We start from the raw sequence: 23,209 nt of genomic DNA on the forward strand, positions 1-23,209 counted from the left end.
TACCTGAGCAAACTTGCTATCACATTGCTTAGAAGTACAGTATTGCTGCTAGCATGGGTTCTTCCACAGCTGATCTCTGACACACAGATCAGGAAAAGCACTGGAAAGGGAAACTCAGAGGGTGAGGTCCAGTGTTACTGTAAGGAATGATGGACTCATAAGGACTGGGTGAGACATAGGGAAAGAAATAAAAGGCAGGCATGCAAAAAAAGGAAAAAAGAGCTTCAAAAGTGTTAAGTCTGGTAAAACAGTAAATTTTTACAGAATGTAACAATTACCAATGAAGACATACAAAGAAGTTTTATCTATAGACTGATAGAAAATTTAAAATCATAATAATATAAAAATAATATATTTATGCACAATAAATAGATCATTTCTTCTCCTCTTTCAGATTGACTTAAAATGATGCAAGTTAAGAGTATCTTACAAATAGCAAAGAATCTTAGTTTATAAAATATTTGTGAAGTAAGTTTTCCTTGCCAGTTCCTATTTCTGAACAAGTGATTTGGAAAGAAACCTCTTCAATGATACCTCTGGCTTCTTAACAATAGAGAACCCATAGTCCAATTCTTGTCTCAACATTATTTTCTTGTCTCAATAAACAGAAAAGACCCTAACCCTGTGGTCAGCCAATCAGTTCCATTAAACAAACCAGTTTTATCAGCAGTTCCTACATCAGAACAAAGGGAGAAAAAGCAAAGCAGAACAAAGATGTGAGATACACCTTATATTCCCAATGACTGAAAAGTAGCTTCTGAGCCATGCAAAGAGCTCTCAACACCCTGATCAGATGGAGACAGGATATAGCACTATCTGAACACATGCTTAAAATGCTTTGGAGAGAAATAGTTATATCCAAGCTGCTGCTGTAGGCAGGAGGTTCTTGCTGAGATTATAATCAGCTGTGTAAATGAGCACAGAGACAAACCACATTTGGCTAGATGAGTTTTTGTTAAGACCTGCCAGTGATACAGGAAAGAAATAAAATTGCCCTTATAATGAAAATGGTCTCATTTGCAGCTCTCTGATAAGTAGTATTTATCATGAATCTTTGATTCCTCATGCTGCTATTGCAGTTCCTCTGGGATGACATTAATGTACCATTTCTCCACGGCTCCTACTTAACCAGTCTCTGCTACAAACAGGATTTTCACCCCTGGCCTGTGGAATTTCTTGAATTATCTGACAAGCTACAGTTTCAGCCATGATCCCAGCAGGTCCAGGATTCTGCCCAAACATTATAATAAAATGTGGGTCAACTGCGCTATACGCAGTAGTGTGAAGTAAGATAAGGGTTTTACTGAAACTTCTTTACAGAGACATATAAAAGTTGATAAGAGCTTCATCATTCAGTAGAAGCACACTCATCTCATGCAATCAAAATCATCAGAAGTGATTTTACAGAAACGAGTATGTATTTTTAAAAAGTTATATTTAACTAAGGTCTAGCACCAGACAAAAAATTAATATTTAAGAAAGTGAGACAGCAGCACATTTTAAAAACCAACAGTAATAATTAGCACACACTAGCTTATATTTTCAAAGCATTTTATAAACACATGTATTAATTAAGCCTCACAACACCCTTGTGAGATAATTACGTACTATTAGTCCCATGTTAGAGGTAGGGAAACGAGAATGGAGCAAGTATGACCTGCTCACCACTACGCATGCCAAATCCAGGTACAGAACATCAGATTTTCCATTCTTTTGCCATATGTGGTCTGCTCTCTTAGAAGATGCTGGTCTTTAATTTAAATTTGTTTCCTCTTATTCCTTTTAAGACACCTGTACTTATTTCAGTCTGATCTGAAAAGGTACTCCCCAAGAGCTATTCATAGAATCATAGAATGATTTGGGTTGGAAAGAACCTTAAAGATCATCCAGTTCCAACTCCCCTGCCCTGGGCAGGGACACCTTTCACTAGACCAGGTTGCTCAGAGCTCCATCCAACCTGGCCTTGAGCACTTCCAGGGATGGGGCACCCATAGCTTCTCTCTGGGCAACCCGTGCCAGTGCTTCACCACCCTCACAATAAAGAATTTCTTCCTAATATCTAAGCATAAACCTACCCTCTTTCAGTTTAAAGCCATTCCTCCCTGTGGTACTACTATGTGCTCTTGTAAAAAGTCCCTCTCCAGCTCTCCTGTAGCCCCTTCTAGGTACTGAAAGGCTGCAATAAGGTCTCTCCAGAGACTTCTCTTCTCCAGGCTGAACAACTCTCTCAGTCTGTCTTTACAAGATAGCTGTCCAGCCCTCTGATCATCTTTGTAGCCCTTCTCTGGACTCACTCTATTGTGCTGGGGGCCCCAGAGCTGGATGCAGTTCTCCACATGGGTCTCACTAGAGCAGAATAGAGGGGAGGATCACCTCCCTTGACCTACTGGTCATGCCTCTTTTAATGCAGCTCAGGATGGGGCTGGCTTTCTGGAGAAGTTATCAACACATTCCAGGAACCTCCTGAATTGCTTATGCCCTGCTGTGTTGTCCCTCCAAAAGATATGGGGATGGTTGAAGTCTCCCATGACTACCAAGGCTTGTGAACACAAGGCTGCTTTTATCTGTCTATATACAGCTTCATCCACTCAATCTTCCTGGTTGGGCGATCTGTAGCAGACCTCCACCATAATGTCACCTGTCTCTGCCCTCCCTTAATCCTGACCCATGAACTCTTGGTTGACTCCTCATCCATCCCTAGGCTGAGCTCCATGAACTCCAGCCAGAGCTCCATGCACTCCAGCCAGTCATTGACACAGAAGGTGAGACACCTCCATGCCTGTTCTTCTTAAACAGCCTGTATCCTTCCAACACTCCAGTCATAGGAGTCATCCCATCCTGTCTCTGTAATGCCAACAAGATCACAGCCCTGCAGGCATGTGCACACTATTCAAGACAGACAAGCAGAATTAGGAAAGAACATTTTGATAAACTGTGTGTTGCTAGAAGCTGTTTAACAAAAGACTTGGCATGGGTGCTTCCATACTGCCAGAGTCAGTGTTACTTCTCATCAGGCACCTGCCACCAGGAAACTTGCTCAGGCCTATCTGCAATGCTGATACACCTGAGAATCTGCAAAAAAGTAAGCTTTCTTTGCCAGTTCCAAACAAGAAATCTCTCTCTGGCAGGGGGTCTTCTCTAAGAAGAACTCATATGAGTACAACTGCACTGAAAACAAAGAAAGATTTTTATCAAGAGACTCTAAAGGTGAAGTCAAGGGCACAAATTTATGTCAGAAAGTGTGGAAAAGTTCATATATTGTGCTCTGTGTTGAGAGATGGTCTGCAGGCATCAAGTACCCTGGAGGCTTGAGGAAAATAATTCTCCATAGTCACTTTGAGAAGACAAGTTCCCTTAGTATATCACTCTTGCACTGAACTAGTGAATGACAGACTAGGATTAAAAATTCCAAACCATCTGAAAGTTCAAGTCAATGGATCTCACTGTCAAATTTAACTCTATAAAAATGTCAGATCTGGCAGATCTACTGCTACCTGCTTGCAAACCCGGACCCAGGTGTTAGTGAAGGCATAGAGATAAAAATAGTCTTTTCATCTTCAGTTACACATGTTCATTAGACACTACCCGGAGTTCAGGGAGTTAAGTTTCATGACAGCTCAATCTGAAGATCCTCCCCATACTTTCGGATCAGCTTCATGTGGTTATGATCCACTGACCATTGCTCTGGGAGGTGCTTGGGCTGCATACTGTCCAAAAAGTGCTGCCGCCAGCGTCTTTCCAACTGCATAAGGGAGCGCAGGCCTCCTTTAGCAAAACACTGCACCACCTTCAGTCCATGTGGCATGTAGCTCTCATTGCAGATCCTGCCAAGACATAAGCAGAGTTTAGTTGCACACAAGCCCACTGTCAGACTCTAGATCTGTCTCCAGTGAACAGCAAGACACTGAAGACACTTTCAGCTGCCGAGTTTAATTACAGACACATGGTAAGCTAACCAAGAGGGAGAGTTTTAAGCTCTGCTTCAATGCCAGACTGCTTTCCAGAACACAGTTACACTGTGAAGCTGGTTTCTCTGAACTGAGTGTTCTTCTTTGACAGCAACACTAAACAAAGCTCTTTAGGTCCATTACATGCTCCTTAGGATACAGACTGCAAATTTCTCAAGGCAAGAACTGTATGACCCTCCAGATCCTGCCACTGAATTCTCTGCCTGGATAGATTCTGAGTTATAACATTGGCATATTACAAATAACAGTGAGCATAAAAAGGAGAAAATACCAATTTCATGCAGATAGAGATTAGATACTCATTAAGAAAAGGTATTTGGGGAGGCTTTGAGAAAGTGAAGGAGAATTCTGATATAATTGTCCTTCAACCTCTCTTCCTGATCTGTCCTTCAAAAGAAGTATAAAGTGTTAGAGGGGAAGATGAAGAGCAAGAACAGAAGATGCTGGAAGAGGAAGGGAAAGAGGGGAAGAAACAAGAGCTGCAGTTCACAGATCACTGCTGGGTTGCAGGGAGAAGCGTGTAAACAAAACCAAAACCAGTAAGAAATGCAATATAAATTACCAAAATCTGACACCTACTGATGGGCTTGTTATACCTGGTTTCCAGACCAGCTGCTTCCTGGAGCATCTCTGGTGTGACTGCCTCTGTGTTAAAGAAGTCCTTGATGCTTTGCAGAAGCTCTGCCCTTCGGGGGTCAGGCAGGCTGTCTGCATTCAGCAGGGCTCGCGCTCCTGAGCGCACTTGCCTGCGCAGAGGGTCCTCCAGCAGACGCACACCTTCCTCGGAGCCAATGGGGGCACCAAACTCCTCAGCCAGCTGCTGCTTGAGATGGTTGTCATAGTAATTGGAAATGGCATGGCAGGATGTGCAGAGTAGGAGCACATCATGGGAGTTGTGGTCCTTCATCTGGATGGGGAAGTGTCTTCGGTATTCGTGAGGAACAACATTCTTCCTAGAGAAGACAAAACAGACAGTTCATTATATTTGTCTGGAGCTGCTACTCCTCAGTTACTCCTCTTCCTGGTCTACAAAGTGTTACCTAAAACTTAAAAGTCCAGGAAAACAAAGATTACCAGGATCAAGATCTTAGTACAGCAAGACACTATTTTTATCCTTTTTATTTGTAGTTGTCTCTAGAGGTTTTCCGCATTTCTCTTTTTTCCCCTTCCAAAGATTCATCCCTTTCAATCAAAAAGAAGAAGATTCATACTGTAAAAAAAATAAAGTAATGCTCTATGAGAAGTATATTTCTCAACTAATCAGTAGCAGCTGCAAAGACAAAAATCTTGTTCCTTTTGACTTCATGAGCTTCAGGCTCACCTAAACCTTTCAAAAATATAAGGATTAATTAGTAGAAGGTCTAGAACAACTATTTTCAGAAGAGGACGCCACCTGAACAGTGTGTGTCAGCACACTACTGCCCCCCTCATTCAAACTGCAGCATATACATGTTCCATGAGAGCTTTGCTCTTCCTAGGATCGATATCACCTTCCCCGCAGAGAAAAGGCCGGTCTCTTCACTTTCAAACCTGCCCAGTCACATACAACTACAGAGCATTCAAATAGTGACAGCCCATCCAGGACATGAATAGGCATAATGTTTCAGGCCACTAACCAAGCTATGGATGCCAAACTAGATGCAGACCTCAGTTCTGTTTTAAAAGATGCAGTTTTTCCCTATCCACTAAACAACTCACCGGATATAGGATTCTCGCTTGCCACATACAACACACAGGTTTTCTTTGACTGTCAGATAATAATCAACTTGAGACTCAGGACGTCCTGAAGGCTCAAACCGAAGCTTCACAACAAAGGGGTCTGTGCTAACTAGCTCTAAAAGGGTAAAGGCAAAGAGAGAATATTCAAAACAAATTTGAATTTGAAAGCTTAAATAACAATGCTACAATGTAAGAGTCACCCTAGCAAATCCCAAACAGTATTCCAGTAAGAGAGGATACAAAACATTCATGCTCCATTATCTAAAAAACAAAGAAGAGAAGAGAGAAGAGAGGAGAGAATACCTCCGAAAATACCACCCGAAAATCTGGTATGCCTACCTCCAATCCCCTTGTCCAGATACCACTGAGCCTTCTTGCGATCACAAGTGCACAGGGGTTGTCCATCTGGTGCATGCAGGAAGCAGTTGTCATACAGTGGAGATTTTCTGTGAAACAAGGACAGCATTACAGCAACTATGATAGCATGCAAAAAAACCCCAGAGCTCTCTGTAGCCATTGGTGCCACATTCCAATTCACACAGCCTCCTCCAAATCACAGGAGTGCCCCTAAACACACACTTGAGGCTGGTGAGACTGCACAGGCTGCTGGTAATGGAAGCAGTACATCTAAAACTTACCTAGGATTTACTAACTCTAAGCTATCTTTGCTCTCCTGCTGCCAACAGAATTGTAACTCTGAACCCCAGTTTTCAAGAGATGCCATCAATTATGACAGCCTTAAAAAAAAATTAAATTAGAAAACAAAAGAAAATTGAAGTCACAAAGGATGATGAGCCAAGAGTAAGCTCAAAGAGAGTGTCAACTTACTGGCGAAGTAGTTTCAAGGACTGGCTGCATAAGGTTGTATTTAAAACCTTTATTAAGAAAAATTTTCTAAAACTTAGTGTGAATAGCAATTACTTCACTTACCTAAGAGAAATGCTCCAAAAAGTCTCCAAAAGTTGGGGACTCAAACACATGAGTCCATGAGAACAACAAAGCTGAGCTGAGGCCCTCAAAAACAGGCCCCAACCTGTGGTAGGGACAAGAATTTCTGGTGGAGCAGTCTCTGGTGGTTTGCAGCAGTGTGTGGAAGGGCACTGTTTTGGAGAAAGTGTTTCCTTACTCTGTCAATCTCCTTCAAACAAAACTGAAGAGTGGACAGATCGGGCTTAGAGAGGACCTGGTTGGAACTGGCCATACACACCACACAACACTGAGGAAAAGTTTCCTTTCTTCTCTCCAGCGAGATTGTACAAGCTGTAGTCAGCAGAGCTCTACCAGCTAAAAGGTTGATTCACGGGCTATATAATCTGACAGAAGGATTTCTTCTGAGGTCCATGAGGGGGAAAAAACCCAACAAAACAATGATACAGGAGGTCCCTTCCACTGAGCAGTTCAACAGTTCAACTTAGTCACCATGACAATTTCAGTACATGCCAACTTTAAATTAATAAACATTAAAACTAAACAGACTTAAACAGAAAGGAAGAGTGGAAAATTACTTTTGAAACCACATCCAGTGTTACTACAGACCAGAGTCACACTGCTGTAAATACTATAAAAAAAACATTGAGTCTACAGATCTCTCAAGAAGTCAAGCGCAGTTAAAAACAAAAAATAAATAAACAAACATGGGGAGATCTCAATTTAACTCGGAAAGTAATTTTGTTTAAATTTTAATCCTCCCCTGAGACGCAGTACTCCTGTTTTGCATGACACAGCCTCCCAATAAAAAATTTAAAAAAACCTGGAAGGACTTGCTACGTAAAACACAACACTGTTAATGCCTGCTAATGAAATCAATATTATTGACTACATTAAGATGTCTCCATTGCCAATCCAATAAACTTAAAAAGGAGAAAACAAATACTAAAATGTCTGGCTTTCTTTCCCAATGATAATTACATACAATTTTAGTTCATATATCCAGTGACAAATTTTATTAAATTGTATCCCAACAAAACTAAACATACTAGCTCCCCACATCTTCCACTGCACTGCTCTTAAAGAGACTTCTCCAACTAGTTTTGAACTCTCATTAGCAAAAGCCCATAAGAATTTAGGATCCACTCCCAAAAATCACCTGCAAAGACAGTGATCCTGAATCCAGCAACAGCTGCCTCTGCAAGTCCAAAGTAGTACCATTCCCTCCTCTCTCTCCCAGGCCAACACAGAGGGGCTACCACAGACTGTTCCTTCCTGTGCCCTCTGGTACCTCAGCTTTCATCTCTGCTCAGTACTCTGCCATCTCTGTGGCCATAGTGACATGGGACAGCAAAGTACAAACAGCAGTCCACAAGGCAGATCCTGATGAAAGGACAAGCTCTATGCAGTTGCCACCTTTTCCCTGAAGGAGAAAAGGCACAGCTGTTTAGGCAGCAGAATCATAGAATATGCTGACTTGGAAGGGACCCATCAGGATCATCGAGTCCAACTCCTGGCCCTGTGCAGGACACCCCAGGAATAACACCTCCTGCTGGGACTCTTCTCTCTGGCTAATGCTTCCACAGGAGAAGGAAGGGTAAAAGTGGAAGACAACATTTTAACTTGCTCATGACCTAGTACAGATCCAAGTGCTGCCCCGCTTCTAATACCTAGAGAGAAATGAGGAACACAGAAACAGGATCTGGCTCCCATGACTGTTAGGTCCTGCATTTCCCTTCTAGCTCATATTACCCACTTTGTTTAATGAATAGAGCAGGAGGCAACATTCAAAGTTTTCCATCTGCGGTGCAAAGAGTAAAGTGTGCTCATATACTTACCGTGCAGAATATCCCACACCCAGAGGCTTTCGCTTCTGCCTCCGTGGATCTCTCACTTGATGATTGCCAGAGGGCTGGCCATTCACCCAAGATTTCCGATTCTTTGTTTTCTGAGGGGAGTGTCCATCTCCACTCTTCTCCTCTCCTGTGCTGCCACTCTTTCTTCCTCTAAATGGGATATCCACCAAGCCCCGGCATTTACCCAACGCTTTTTCCCAAGCAGCGACAGAGTTTTCACCTTCAGATGTAGCAGGGAGGCCAGCAAATCCCAGCAAATGGAGGAACAGAGCCACTGAGACCTGGGCATCCCTAGCAGCATAGAGAATCTGCAGAAAAGCACAGACATCTAGATACGGACAAACAGCAAATACTGCCAAACATTATTAGTCTTCAACACTTGGTACAGTAAAGCCAGAAGTTGCATTCATTTCCTTTTGAAGTTCAAAGTTTTGCCAGTTGAGTGGCACTGTCATAACATCACCATACCCCACATTTTTAGGGTCAGTTAGACTTGAAGTACTCATGGGTGCCCCCAGGAACTGCAAGGGAGTGAAAAAATTCAGATCGGCCAGACCCTAAAACACCCTCCTACCCCACCAAGCCCTCCCCTGGTTACGAATATTCAGCGTGGTTCTTTGTCCTGTCACTCCCTCTACTGGTCACTGATATCGCAGACATCTGCAGCTTGACTAAAGAAACTGAGCAATCAGGGAAACTATAATGCTCTAAAGGTTTCTAGTGTCTGCACTGACTGCTACAGAATGAAGAAAAGAAAGTAAGAAAAAGGTGAGGTTTTGGAAACACTTCTTCCAGGGATCTTGACTTATAGCTCTTTCAGGACTAAAGGAAAACAACGGTCAAGTATCCAGGGAGAACAGTAGAAAATGATCTTCAAGGAAAAGAACGGAAATGCAGGTAGAGAGTCTGAAATTAACTTTGGACCACAGTCACACATAAGGTTTTGAGGTAGACCTTGAAGGGGTTCAGATCTCCCTGTCGTAAAGCCTCTTTTTCTACTAAGAAGGTTGCTTTTCCTCCCAAAACACCAAACTGAAGTGGAAGACACACCTGATCTTGTGCCAGTTCTTCTGCCTCCCAGTTGCTGCAACGCACATGAGGAGATTTGTCGAGTGGGCAGTTCAGGACTTTTTCAGCTAAAGACTTAAGGCTAAGGCAGTTGTGAAGTAGATCCTTCCTTCGGTTTAACAAAGAAAGTGAAACAAACATATTAAAAATTAAAGTATACACTCATATAAATTCAGATGGTCTCATAGACCCTGAACCTGCCAGAACATAATGCACATGATGCATGACTCTTAAACAGCAGAGAGCTTCCTGTCAGCTTTAAAGGCCCTCTCCCTCCCCTCTATTAAAATGTCCTTTCTAGATTTAGTAATTATCTTGTGTCTGCAGTATGCAAAACAGTCAAGGCTGAAGTGTTTGCCTCTGAAATACTCACTTCTGAACTAAAGAGTTCCATCATAAAGTGATGGACCACCTGCCCTAGGGATTCACAAGGAACCAAAGAGCCAGGAATAACTCAGAGGAATCCTGGCCACTAGAGACAAGAAGTCCATCCTCAGCGATAAAAAGGCACTATCAGGTCAGCCAACCCATGGCCCAGATCACTAATACCACACCTAGACATCCATATAACTGTACATGAAGAATACAGGCAAGTAAAACATTTTGTTTTAGGAAGAACGAAGGATAAAAAAATGGCATCATAATTGTAACCTTTCCACAGAAGCATTTTTATAAAAAGAGAAAATTAGAACAGGTTTATTTAGTAATTTTTCAAGAAATCTTGAAATTCAGCAGTTCTACTTACATGCTCTGGGCACATGCAGCCCACACTTCTAGGCATTCAAACATCTGCTGACACAGTGATCACTTTCACTGCATTACATCACTGTGCTTGGACTTCTTAAAAGCTGAAGCACCATACTCAGAAAAGTGCATAAGGGTATTGCATGAGAAGACTAACAGACACAATTAGCAATTGAAATCCTCATGAAGATTTCATTTCCATTAAGACCACAGAATAGAGGTATGACATGTTCTTGGGTTGCAGCTGTCAATGCCCATTCTCTAAAGTCACCCTGAGAACTTCAGACCTACCAGACTGATATCATTCAGCATATGCAAATTACTTTAAAAATATTTCCAACTCAAATGATGCCTCCAACAGAGCTGCCTCTGTCTTCAGGCACTTACCGCTGTCTCATGGCTAAATACCGCAGATCCACACTCCCTTTGACTGGAAGGCCATAATCATGAAGCAGCTTGCAAGCATCTTCCCAGCATCCAACCCCAACTTTCAACACAGTACTATCTGCCATGATGTCCAACAGGGTCTTTGGGAGAGTCTGTCCACTGGCAACAAGCCTGGGCAACCGAACAAGAATGCAGAGGCCACTGGAAGAAGCCATCTGTAGCAGGGATACAGGATTTGCTCTTCCCTCCACAGATACCTGTAATGAAATAAAAAATGAGGAGTCCAGGTTACAGTATTGTTAGTAATGCGGGAGCTGGAGCAAATTGCAAAAGAGGCCACTGAAGACAGGAAATACTCATCAGTCAAGTGTTGTTACGTCTCTAAAATTTCACTGCAAATTATGTGATCTGTTTCACAGTATTACTGTGGCAAGCTACTTCTTGCCACACTCCTACAAGATCATCTTTCCCCTTTTCATCCTTCCCCCTCATAGCTGAGCTGGTGAAAGAAATCAGACACATTTCTTAATCCACATCAGCACAAAGCCACCCACTACATATATATATATACACACGTATGTATGTTTGTGGCAAATTCATTGTTTAACTGTGGCTTGTAGTAATGACTGTGGGGTGAATAAATTTCCAGCCAAAACAATGGCAAAGACAGGCTTTATAAATGGCTTAAAGCCTGTTTTGAGAGATCAGACACGCAAATGTACAAGGAAAAGACGAACTCTACTTTCTGGTTGTCCCGGTGAGTTTTATCTACGTATCAGTATTATCCTTCTTTTTGGATTTATTATACTTAAGATATTGTTTCTTAAAAATGTGGCCGGATTTAAAATAGTGTAAACCCAAGCTACTTCTAGTAAATTACCTTCAAAGAGCTAGTACACAAAACACATAAGGCTATATTTAGCCATACAATTATCACTATATTTAGTAAAGTCGATTTACCACAGGAGCTCAGTAAATAGTTAATTAAAAACATAGCATACTTAAAGGTAAGAGCAATCAAAATTAGCAGCTATTTCACTGCTATCAGGATAGACAATCCCACAGGCAGTTTCAACAGTCCTAGAAAATCCATTTAAACAAAGGAATCACCCCACCCTCACTGTTGCAATTTGCAATCTAAAGGAGAGGCGCTTCTTGATCACTCACCCACTCACAATCAATTCCAAGCACCGGCCACTTCTCCAGCTCCTTCTTCAGCAATGGTTCAACACGATTCCACTCCTCCTGCTCTGAAACTATCACTATGTCTGCACCAAGGGTCCTCTCTACCCAGGAAAAGGTGGGAGATCTGAAGAAGGAAAGCACCTCCTTATCCTCTGTCTTAATGAGTTTCTCATCTCCCGACTTTATAGCTGCTTCTTCTTGCTGACTACTATGGCATGCTTTTCCTTTCCGACGTTGGGTTGCTTTCCACAAAACCAGGCCTCCCACTGCAACACCCAGCAGGGTCGCCAAAGTTATTGTCACTGCTGTTTGCTTGGGCATTTTTTTAAATTTTCTTTTCTACCCCTTCACTTCACCCACACAAAACGGCATTGTAGGATTTCATCATGGCCTGCAAAGAAAAATGAGAGCTGGAAATTAAGGACAACTTAATTAAATGTGTTTAGAGATATTAAATACATGCAATGGTATACATAGCAAGGTCCTAGCCACAACTTGTGATCCTGACAGGATCCACTTAGGACCCACTTAGACTGGGGGGTCTGGGGACAGACCACTGCAGTTGTCGATTGAGCAGTAACAGGAGACTGAATGCTGCTGTTGACTACACCACGGAAAACCTTAAAGGGAATGCATTAATTTATACTGGTGGAACTGGATGCTTCCACAAACTCTGATATTCCAAAAATAAACTAGGTATGGTTATTACCAACATCTTTTAGTCCAGTTTGGAACTAGATCAACCTAAACAAGGGCAAGATGGAATTGCTGCAGAATAAGCATGCCGGTTCATGCATTAGTAAACAATAGGCATTTGTCCATTACATTCACATCCATACTAGGGTCAAATGGCTCTTCAGGCACTGAAAAGCTCTAAAGAAGAAGCATCTATTCATAACATAGCTTTCCCTCTATCATACAAAAGCTTGGTACCCCTTCAGTAAACTGAAATCAATCCTGCCCCTGCATCCCCACCTTCCCAACCCACCGCGTAGTTTCTAAAGGGCTGCCCTGACGCACTCTCCCACACAAGCAGAAGTTTTGGTGTCGGTGCTGCTACAGCTCTGCAGAACCGCTGTCAGAACCCCGATCACGGGCCGGGCACCTGCCTAAACGCCTGCGAAGTGACAGTAATTCCCTCCTGCCTTTTAAAGAGAGCGGGAAGGCTGAACACAAGCAGGGCCACGCACCCCTACAGCCCCTCCCGCCTGTGATCCCAGGCAGCCCCTCGGGCGGATGCCCCATCCCGCCGGGGCAGGGAAGCCCCGATGAGACAACACGGACCCTGCCCAGCCCGGGGGCAGCGGTGCCAAGGTCGGGGGCCCGAGCCGAACGCTCCTGCGGGCCGGCCCAGGGCTCCAGGGCGAAGGCGTTGCCCGCCTTAGGCTCGACCGGGGATATCCCGGGAAGAGGCCCGGACGCCGCTCCGGCACGGAGGGAGCAGGCGGGAGGCCGCGGGCGCACCGGACCGCGTACCGGGGCACCTGCGGGCGCGGCCGCCCCGGGACGCGCGGAGCAGCCTCTCCTCCGCGCCCGGCCCCGCCGCCCGCCCGCGGGCCTCGCTGGGCGCCCACCGACCCGCTCGCTGCCTGCGTCTCGCGGAGGCGGCTGCGTCCGGCGGCAGAACCCCCGCGGGCAGTCGCCACACGCACCGGGAGGCTTAGAGCGGCGGACGCTTCCTCTGTGCCGGCGGGGCGGGCGGCGGGCGCCGCCATGTTGTACGGCAGCTGGTGTTGGGGCGGCTGTGTACCTGGACAGGCGTCAGCGTGCCTTCAGCCGGGGCAGCGAGCACTGGCAAAAATACTGAAAAGCGAGCTCTTTTCAGGAGAGTGAAAAGAGCGGCTTGTTGTCTGAGATTAGGAGGGCTCGAGGAGCGAGCCGCAGCGGGGCAGTGGAAGCCACCCGACCCGGAGGACAGGGGAGCCCCTCGGGCAGGAGGGACCAGAGAGAACGGGAAGAACAAAGGCAGCCAGGAAAATAAATAGGAATGCGTAGCCACCTCGAAGTGGCAAACTGGAAGAAAACAAAGAGGGGGAAAATCGAGCGGTAACTATCAAGAAGTTAACAGAGGAATAATCATGACAATTGTTCCTCCCTTGTGTGTGGAAAAATACGACCGTTAGAAACGTGACACTGCAGAACAGGGACAATGAGTATTCAGGCAGCTGCTATGGTCAGGGTTATGATCATCAAGTTTTGAGGCCATCATTGTCAAAAAGCAAACACGTTTCCAGACCAAATTCTGTTGCAAATTAAGGGATTTGAGCACCCAATTTCTTACAATTCCTTTACAATTCCAAATATTTCCCAATTTTTGTGCTGTTAGAATTCCAGCTAGCAGAGTCTGTTTGAAGTAGACATTAAACCCACAAGAAAGATTGCTTTAACAATTTGACAGCATCAAATGTTGCTTTAACTTTGACACTTACAATCATCAGGGAAGGAGGATCTCCCTAGCAAAGACTTGGCATTGAGCAGACACATTATCCAAGGAGTGCAACAAAGCAGCTAATGGCTGACATCAGGGAAAATCTCTGTAGAAACAGTATTTTTTTCCATCTTTAAGTGAATGCTCAATCTTTATTGTCCCCCTTCTTATTTCTTAACTCAAGAATGCTGTATGGACCTATTGATAGCACAAAAGGAACACAAATGATTTCCAGAAGAGCCCTTTTCTGAGCAAATAAGGCCCTCCCCCTTAATCAGAAAGAAGATGACAAGGCTATTAAAGGTTGAGCAGCTACTGTTCTAAGGACCTGGCCTAAGCCAACATGGTGTGACCATGTCAGGTCTCACTGGTGGTGGGGTCACACCAGTGAAGTTTGTTTTCCATTGACTTGTATCTGTATTTTGAGTGCACAAATGCTTTATACTTCAGAGTTACAGCTTCTGTATAATAAGTGTTTCTGCAAAGCATCTCAATCCTCCTCTACAGTGAAGAGATTTTTATCCATTTTTTATATTAATCCACTAGGGGTTACAAAGCATTGCAATCTCGCACATCTTGTCACTGGTTCATTCTCCTCAACAGGGAAGGTCTGCATCTGCCTTACACTCACGACCTGGACACAGCCTCTCCATCCATCCCCTATGCTCCAATGCACCAGACAGCTGACCAGCTGAAATGGAGGTCACCAAGCACGAGCCAGCACTACTCTGAAGCTCCTCACACAACTTGTGCTCAGAAGAAAAGTGCATCACATGGATGCTCAGGAGAGAAAACTAGAGGGGTCTGGCTGTAACTGAGTTTCTGTAGTCGGGTGGACATATTCTGCCTCCTTCTTTCCCTCTCTCTTCCCTTCACACCTCCCACCCTTCAAGGTATAATGCTTTGTTCTATTTGTTCACTGTAGTCTAGCATAAACCTGGATGGCCACTTGGAAGGATAGTCCCAGATTTCCTGTTGTACCTGTGATTTGACTGCTCGCTCCCTGCTCCCTTGCTCCAGAACCCACATTTCTGTAATGATGGGTCAGAGAATCCGGAGACTAATCCGACTGTAAACGAGTTCAAGGGAAAAAGGTAACACCTGGGGACACAACAGACTTGTTTAAGGCCCAGGTGACTGAAGGAGACCTAAGAAGATGGTTTGTCTGGGCTCCAGGATGCAGGTCCCTCGTTGTGGGGCAGGTAAGGCATTCTTAAGAGAACTCTCTCAAAGCTCAAGATGAGCTCAGAATACCAAACAAATCTGCAAAGATTGTTTGTAGCCAGACCCATTTTTAATAAACTGGCATCCACACAAAATTTTGAAATAGACCAGTTTTTCCTTTTACAAATTTTTTACTTTAGTTTCTAAAGTAATAGAAGTTTAAGTGTACAGTTACAATAGAGAAAAAAGCAATAAAATACCGCAACATTTATTACATAATAAAAGTCTAAAAGAGAAGATGCTAGCTTTTCTCCAAGTAACAGGACTATATCCCTGGTTGCATTTAAAGCATTTATTTTTCATGTCATCACTGACATTAGAGAGTCCTGTAAACCGTAAGTATCTTTAACAGCTTGTCTTGCTACCTACATAGCCATTTATTCAGGTATAAAGATTGAATTAAAAATAAATGAAAGCAACTGATGCATGAGTGTACTCTGGCAAAAACAAACAAACAAACAAACAAACAACAAAACAAGTTCCCAATACCTGATGGGGGCATTGCTGAGAGAAGGTAACCAAGTGAGTAAACACCAACTGCTGGCTTAGAAGAAATCTGTTACAGCAGGTAACTGGAAGCCCTTACATGGTAAATAGCAAGATTTACTTTTCTGTTTCTGTAGCATAATCTGAGATCTCTGCAGAGGTCTCTGTCAAAGGACTCAATTTTAGCCTGATTTCTTAAGGAAAGAAGGCTTATGCAATTACACTGTCTGTTGGTGTTTCTGTCTGTGGGTCCCATTATTTCCCACACTTTTCTTGCCAAGAAAGCATGTTTAAACCATTGCTCAATTCCATCTAAATTTGTACAAAAGTAACTTAAGTGAAATGAAAAGCCAAATCGATGAAACAGGTCGTAATAAAGCTGTCACTGATAAAATGGCAAGCATGTGCAGACACTGCATATACATATGAGAATGCACACAGCAGTGGCACATCAGGACAAGTCCATAGGAAACCAGGCTTCACTTGTTCTGCTGATCACAGAAAAAAAATTATTTTTATAATTATATTAGCTCATCCTTTAGGAGGTAGAAGACCAGGGTAAATGACTCAGTGTTCAAAGGAAAATCAATGATTGTGGAATATCAAAGGAAAGAGGCTCCAGTCAAGACTAAATTGCTGGTAGCAGACAATGAGCAGAGAGCTCATTGTCCCCAGTACCTACTGTCCCCAGTAGCTTATTAATAACACTCTCTTTGGGGCCCCATCCCAAGCTACAAAAGAGAACCGAACTCGCATTTCAACTCCTTGTGTGATTTATCTTTCTCCTGTCGATGCTAGTAACCCCGTACCTACATGTGCAAACAAGACATTTTGAGCAAGGTTTGTTTTAAGAGGGTTGATACTGGGGAGGCATTAGGATTTCTTCTTTCCTCAAGAAGTCAGAATGAGATCAGTTTCAATCAACTGTGAAGCTACATCCTACAGGTGGAGTTTCACACTGCAACAAGGTGGATAGAAGGTTTAGCTTCTGTTGAAGAGGCAGTTCTGCTTCCCTCTTCTACCTGTTGGCATTCTTCTACAGCCTCACTTCTGCAAACGCTGGTGGCCAGTTTGATTCAAGGAATTAAGCGAGTGGAAAGCTAGCACAGAAAAAAAAAGGAGATTTCTCATGGTTTAACTCCTTGTAGTAACTCACCATACAGCCAGACCTCAGTGAAACTACATCCTAAGCCAAAAGATGAGTCAGTGGTTGCTCACTGCAGGAATCTGCCAAAGTTTGCAGGGTTTGCAAAGAATTTGAAAAAAACACTCTCAGAGGTATGTAAGCTGCCAGATCCCATGAGGATGAGCTGTATTAGCGTCGATCATCATCAATGTATTTCTTTCTTAATTGCTAACTCTTTTCACTATTTATGTAGAAGCTAAGAGGAATTTCACAATTCCATTTCTTGAAGAGCACTTAACTTATCCCAGTGGTTCAGCCCAGAAGGCACATTCAGTCAGCCTCACAGTTTATGGCTGCTAAGAGTATGATATCCCCCCCACTCCCAAAACTCAGCTCTCATCTGGGCGCTCCAGACTAGCCTGTGCTGATTTTGGCATTCATTGGGACACTTTCATGAGTCAAATATACATTTGAGAGAACAATCCTTGTTCTTCCTATCTTTCTGGTCCATGAAATTAGTAAGCAAAAGGAAAAAAGCCTAGAAGCCATCACATTTTCACTAGAAGGAATAACACAAGGACAATTATTTTTAAAAAATTATATGGCTAAAATATGATATAGTCTTCTTGGTTTACCCTCCATTTGTTTCTATTTCCCTTCAAAAAAAAAAAGTATAAATAAACAAATTAATAAAAGCCTTGACTCTGCTCCACTTTCCTAATTGTATGCTCACTCTCTCTGACTCAGTCCACAGACATCCAACTATAAGTGCCCAAACTTCTCAGTTTCCGCTCCAGATTAACCAAAGCCATTCAAAAGTTCAACAGAACTCAAAAAAGTGTATTTAAAGCTCATTCTCTCTAACCTGACACAATCGACCATGCTTCACTTACTTTTCTTTTTACCTATTTAAGCCTTCCAAGTGTTTGACAGCCTCTCAGAGAGCTGTATCCTTGGTCTTCTCCTTTTATGCTCTCGTATTATCTCTGAGTTATCTCATCTGAAATACAAATAAATTAATATCTCTCTGCAGATGATTTGTGGATCTGCTCCTTTCCCCAGAGCTATCTCTCTCTATCCAAGCTCAAATCATACTCTTTTTCTCTCTTCTGTGGATAACTAGCAGGAAGTTAGAGCTTATCAGAGCTAGAACTCTTCCCTGAAAGCCCTCTTATTATCTTCATTGTGTGTATGTGTGGATAGCATTTACCTGCCACTCAAGCTTGTTTGTCAACTGTCAGGTCTGACTGAAACCTCTTTGTAGATCCTAGCACTCAGGAAACATGTTTCTATATGGTAGCTCCAAGACAAAGTCCTTTGATCTATCCATGCAGCTAAAAGCCTTGTTTAGTTCTCTTGCTGACATACATAGAGTGCCCTGATACGTCTCCCTACAGCATTAACCAACACAGCTCATAACACAACAGCCATGGACTGCTCTAAATGTCATGATCTGACAATAGAGTAAAGCTGACCATAGGCCTCCTATTAATAATCAAATATACTACAGACATCAAATGGAAATGACTACTGGAATTTAACTCATTCTACCAATTCAAATTTGTTCAGAAAAAATGTTGAAGGGATAACTTTGTACCAGCAGATATTAAAGCCAGATCAGTTATTGTCAGTCCTTCCAGAGGAAGAACAAAAACTCTGTAGCATGGACAGAAGCTAATGTGAAAGCAATGTGACACCGTGTCCATACCTGATCCAGATCAATTTAGTACTGCTGGGAGACTGGACTATGCACAGCCTTGGAATAAGCAAATCTGAAACTGCAACCCAAGATTGTTTAGGTAGATGTGCTGGTTTAAGAGTTAACCAGCAGGGGAAATGAACTCAACTCAGAGGAGAGATTATAAGTCAGAATAACAATTTATTAAAATAATACAGTAAGTACAATCATGCAAACAAACAATTGGTCTTAACCCACAAAACCCAAATGTATAACCCAGTACCCTGGGGCATGAACAAAGTGGTGTTCCTTGGGCCCCGCTTGAGTCCAAAATAAAGGGAGAGGGGAAGAACCTGCTGGTGGGAGAGCTGCTGCAGTCTGGCCAGAACTGGTGATCGCAGTCCAGTGGTGGTCTAAGTCTGGTTGAGAGCGATGAGCTGCAGCTTTCCTCTGGATCCCACAAGTGGGTTAAAAAATGTTCCAAGACTCCAAGATTATATATCCTCCAGTTCAGGCAGGAATGTTCAGTGCTCCCCTCAGGGCGGGGAGTTCCACAAAGGGTGTGAGGACAAGAGCATCCTCCTATCTCACAGGCCTCTTAACACCCAGTTTATAGCCTGAGGAGTCAGGCTCTATGGGCAGAGGGTTCGAATAGTCTATTGACAACAATTTCTGGGAAATGGCATGGAAGGCTATAGAATACACGGTTTTGGGTTACACCCACCATGATGAACTGGTCTTCAGCTGTCCCAACTAGGACAGTAGATCATCTTCATCACTTCCCTATTTGAAGCATTTTCCTAGTTCCCTCTTTGGTATTGCATCAAACATTATTTACTTACCTTCATTTCCAAGGGCATCTACAACAAGTCTACAACTCTGTTAATTGTCTCTCATTTCCTTTCCAGTTGACTTCTCCCCTCTACTGCCTATTTGTTGAAATTCCAAACAACACATTTTTTGGGGGGCTTTATTTCATGGTGGTTTTGAGGTATGGAGGAGACAATAATCATCCTGCAGAACTAAGCTGCCCAAGAAGCATGTACAAACCCTGACTTCCTCTGCCCATTGAGTCTGTCCAGGCTCAATCCAATTTAGTCTGTACCATTCCATCTCAGTACAGCACCCCACATGCTAACATGTCCCACAGAACAGCAATTTGATGAAGTTAGATCTGTTTGAGTAACTACTGTCAGTGCCTTGATTCCATTCCAAGCTGCAGAAGGTTCCTATTAAAGTAGACAAAGATGCTTCATTGGTGCTACTTCAGCATGACTCAGGACAACAGTGTATGTGTTCTGGAGAGTAACAGCACTGGCATTTTCAAAGCAAGATGTTACCAGTATAGACTATGAAAATTTCCTTAGGTGTTATATTCAAAATTAATTCAAACAAAGGAATCAGAGAGTGAAAAAAATGCTTACCAATTTGGTTTTTAAACTGATATGGTCATGTGAGAGAATATTTCACTGAGCAGTACAGATTGGTGATCTGCTATTATTTTTCTTTCAAATTCTGACAACACATCTTCTTTCTATCTGCTTACAAATGTGATTAAAAAAAACCCAAACAAAAACCAAACAAAATTCAGTTAGATTTTTCCTAAAAATGCTGGCCCTGAGAGTTTAGGAAATAATTTTATTAATATGTAAGACCATGTAAGCACACAGCTTTCCTAGAGACTGGATCCAGAACATGGAGAAAAAACAGTGGAGATTTTATTGTGTTATTTCAATACAGGAACCAAAGATATTCAAAGATATTCAACCTGAACAATACTTTAGGAAAGGGGAAAAAATGAACCATGTGTTGGGAATTCAGAAGTGAGCAACAGTTTCTGATATAATTGTAATGGCACAGAATTTCATGACATGCAGACAGAAGAGCTATAAAAATGATTTTATAGCAGCGCAATTTACCTGTGTCTGAGGCTAAAGTAATAAACACAAACCATGATGGACAAGGTCTTTGCCTCTCTATATTGAGGGTTGCTAGACATGATATATAGCAATAGTTGGTCATCAACAACTGTAACTAGAAACACCCTTTTGTATAGTTCAGATGTAGAAGAGATTGTCCTCTGTTTTCACTTCAATTATGAAACATTGTTAATTATTAATATTAACATTGTTAATGTTAGTAATTACTTACATTCTCTCCCCTCCCCCCACAGTTAGAAGGAAAAGTTTGTTATTTACTTTTGTTATGTGTTAAAAGTAAGGCCCATGATTCAGATCCATATAAGAGAGTAGACAGCACTATGGCTCTGTAAACACTGATCTTTGTACTTTTCTTCAAGTGTTTATTTCGCCAAACTCTTATATGAAGCTTTCCGAAGGCACTATAGGCCTTTGCTAACCTGTTGTCTATCTCTCTGTCAATCTTACCATTTGAGGAGATGAGGCTACCTAGGTAATTAAACTGCTGGACTGATTTGAGCACTGATATGGGGATGATGGAAGACTTCCTGAGGTGCTGGTTGATAGAGAACTTCTGTCTTCTTTAAGCTGACTTCCAGCCCGAAGAGCTCAGCAGCGTTTTCAAAGCAGGATGTTAAACGCTGCAGGGCTGCTTCTGTGTGGGCGACAAGGGCAGCGTCATCAGCATAGAGCAGTTCCTGGACCAGATGGTTTAAGGTCTTAGTATGGGCCTTCAGTAGCCTTAGGTTGAAAAGGCTTCCATCAGTACAGTATCGAATGTAGGTACCGTCCTTATATGGATCTGAATCATGGGTCATCTACCGCCACCACCTGCAACTCCTAGAACGCTTTCATCAACGCTGTCTCTGTACAATCCTAAACATCCACTGGTCAGATTATGTGACCAATACATCTGTTCTAGAGCAAGCAGCTGTCACAAGTATTGAGGCCATGTTGCTGAGAACACAGCTGCGCAGGGTAGGGCACATCTCCAGGATGAAGGACCACTGCCTCCCTAAGATCTTGCTTTAGGTGAACTTGCCACCAGCTGCCGCATGAGAGGAGCCCCGAAGAGAAGATACAAGGACTCCCTGAAACAACATCTCAGCCTCAGCCATATTGATCATCATAACTGGTCCACTCTGGCCTCCAATTGGGAGGTCTGGAGACACACCATCTTTAACGCCGCTGATGCTTTTGAGAAAGCACACAGGATCACTCTTGAGGAGAAAAGAAAACGCAGAAAGATTTGTGCCTTGCAGAATATACCACCTAAGGAGTCTTTCTGCTGTGCCTTTTGCAACCGGACGTGCCTGTCTCGTATTGGCCTTTTTAGCCACCAGTGCGCTTGTAACAAACGTGGGTAGAGCCCTCCCCAAATCTTCGTTCGCAAAGCCTAGCCATGATGATGAAAAGTAAGGCTATAGTGTTGTCAAGTAAAAGGCATGGTTTATAGGATTTCATGTTCTTTCTGTAATCTTAATCAGGAAGAAAGCCAAAGCACTTAACTGACTTTCTATAATGAAATAATTTTAATTTCTACTGAAAAACTGTCACTGGAACATGGCAGAAGTCTAACAGTACTCAGTAATGTTGCCATATCACAGTTTATGTCAGGAAGGGTTTTTCTGTTTGCTTGTATTAGAGATTCCTAATTCCCAGATGGTGCAGCGGCACACAAAGATGGCTGGGACTGTCAAGCTAATTCCTCACCTTCCAAAATCTGTATCTCCCCTAGATACTGGTGCCAGTTCACCCATGTCTCATGGCTATGGGGAAATGCAGACCTGAAAGTTTCAAGCTGCTGACTTTGTGTGCAGAGAGTGTTCAGTCAGACATTGCAAGGTGGGACTGGGAGCTCTGTGCAGCACCTCACAGACATCACTCTTTGAATGACACTCCTGCTGTCTGACATGGCATCAGATATTACATGTGAGGTATAGGGTCCTGTGAAAGATAAAAGATTTTTTTTTCCCCAGAAACATAAAGGTTGGGATGTTGTTTAACAGCGGACATCAGATCAGTTCCACCTATTTAGCTGGCTGTCTTTTGAGTTTTAGTTGATACTGGAGGGTAAGAGAAGAAAATTCTTCTATATTTCCAACAGTCTTCTGGGACTGCAGGGGAGTCTAATCACTTCGGATGGGCAACCCTCCTGTTTTCAGTGTTGCTCGGGAAGGAGCAGAAAGCAAGCAGTAAAACCTCTGACAGCCTCATAAAAACCATCATAGAGAAAACAACAAAAAAAAACCCTAAACAAAATGAATTCTAAATGAAGTCTAATGCTTTGGATTCCCGCAGAAATCATTCAGCATTTACAGAGGACAAGCCTCACTGCAAACCGCGCCCGCACTTGGGGGTATTTTCCCCCTCATGTTCCCTCCGGTGCGTTGACCGCAGGACCCCACGGCGGGCGGGCCAGCCGGAGCTCGGGAGGGCTCCTTTCCCATTCACCGCGATCAGGGACGACGTCCGTTCGCGGGAACACCTGCCC

The 23,209-nt window shown here is 43.1% G+C and overlaps 1 protein-coding gene across 4 annotated transcripts; it reads right to left on the bottom strand.

Moving 5' to 3' along the window:
* Positions 1 to 2,240: 2,240 nt before the first annotated feature.
* Positions 2,241 to 13,916, bottom strand: EXD2 (exonuclease 3'-5' domain containing 2). 4 transcript variants are annotated; one of them, XM_008926987.3, is made up of 9 exons: positions 13,605 to 13,916; positions 11,837 to 12,245; positions 10,670 to 10,926; positions 9,521 to 9,647; positions 8,453 to 8,778; positions 6,027 to 6,133; positions 5,667 to 5,802; positions 4,565 to 4,921; positions 2,241 to 3,824 (listed from the first exon to the last, which is right to left on the bottom strand). In XM_008926987.3, the coding sequence occupies exons 2-9, from the start codon at positions 12,173 to 12,175 to the stop codon at positions 3,608 to 3,610; spliced, it is 1,866 nt and encodes a 621-aa protein (XP_008925235.1). In that variant the 5' UTR covers positions 12,176 to 12,245; positions 13,605 to 13,916; the 3' UTR covers positions 2,241 to 3,607. The 4 variants fall into 4 exon arrangements, with proteins under 4 accessions (XP_008925235.1, XP_029820162.1, XP_017938485.1 ...); XM_029964302.1 differs by having other exon boundaries at positions 13,507 to 13,915; XM_018082996.1 differs by lacking the exon at positions 13,605 to 13,916 and adding an exon at positions 12,883 to 12,995 and having other exon boundaries at positions 4,715 to 4,921.
* Between the last annotated feature and the right edge of the window lie 9,293 nt (positions 13,917 to 23,209).

The sequence above is a fragment of the Manacus vitellinus genome, unplaced genomic scaffold (genome assembly GCF_001715985.3).
Source record: "Manacus vitellinus isolate BGI_N305 unplaced genomic scaffold, ASM171598v3 scaffold_6_pilon, whole genome shotgun sequence".
NCBI classification, from domain to species: domain Eukaryota; kingdom Metazoa; phylum Chordata; class Aves; order Passeriformes; family Pipridae; genus Manacus; species Manacus vitellinus.

What these genes read in the sequence shown, in the direction of transcription:
- EXD2 (XM_008926987.3), bottom strand. Translation starts at nt 12,175, where the DNA reads ATGCCCAAGCAAACAGCAGTGACAATAACTTTGGCGACCCTGCTGGGT. An exon ending in TTGGAATTGATTGTGAGTGG is followed by an intron (nt 10,927 to 11,836) that starts GTGAGTGATCAA and finishes ATTTCATTACAG; the next exon opens with GTATCTGTGGAGGGAAGAGC. An exon ending in AAGCGAGAATCCTATATCCG is followed by an intron (nt 4,922 to 5,666) that starts GTGAGTTGTTTA and finishes TGTCTTCTCTAG; the next exon opens with GAAGAATGTTGTTCCTCACG.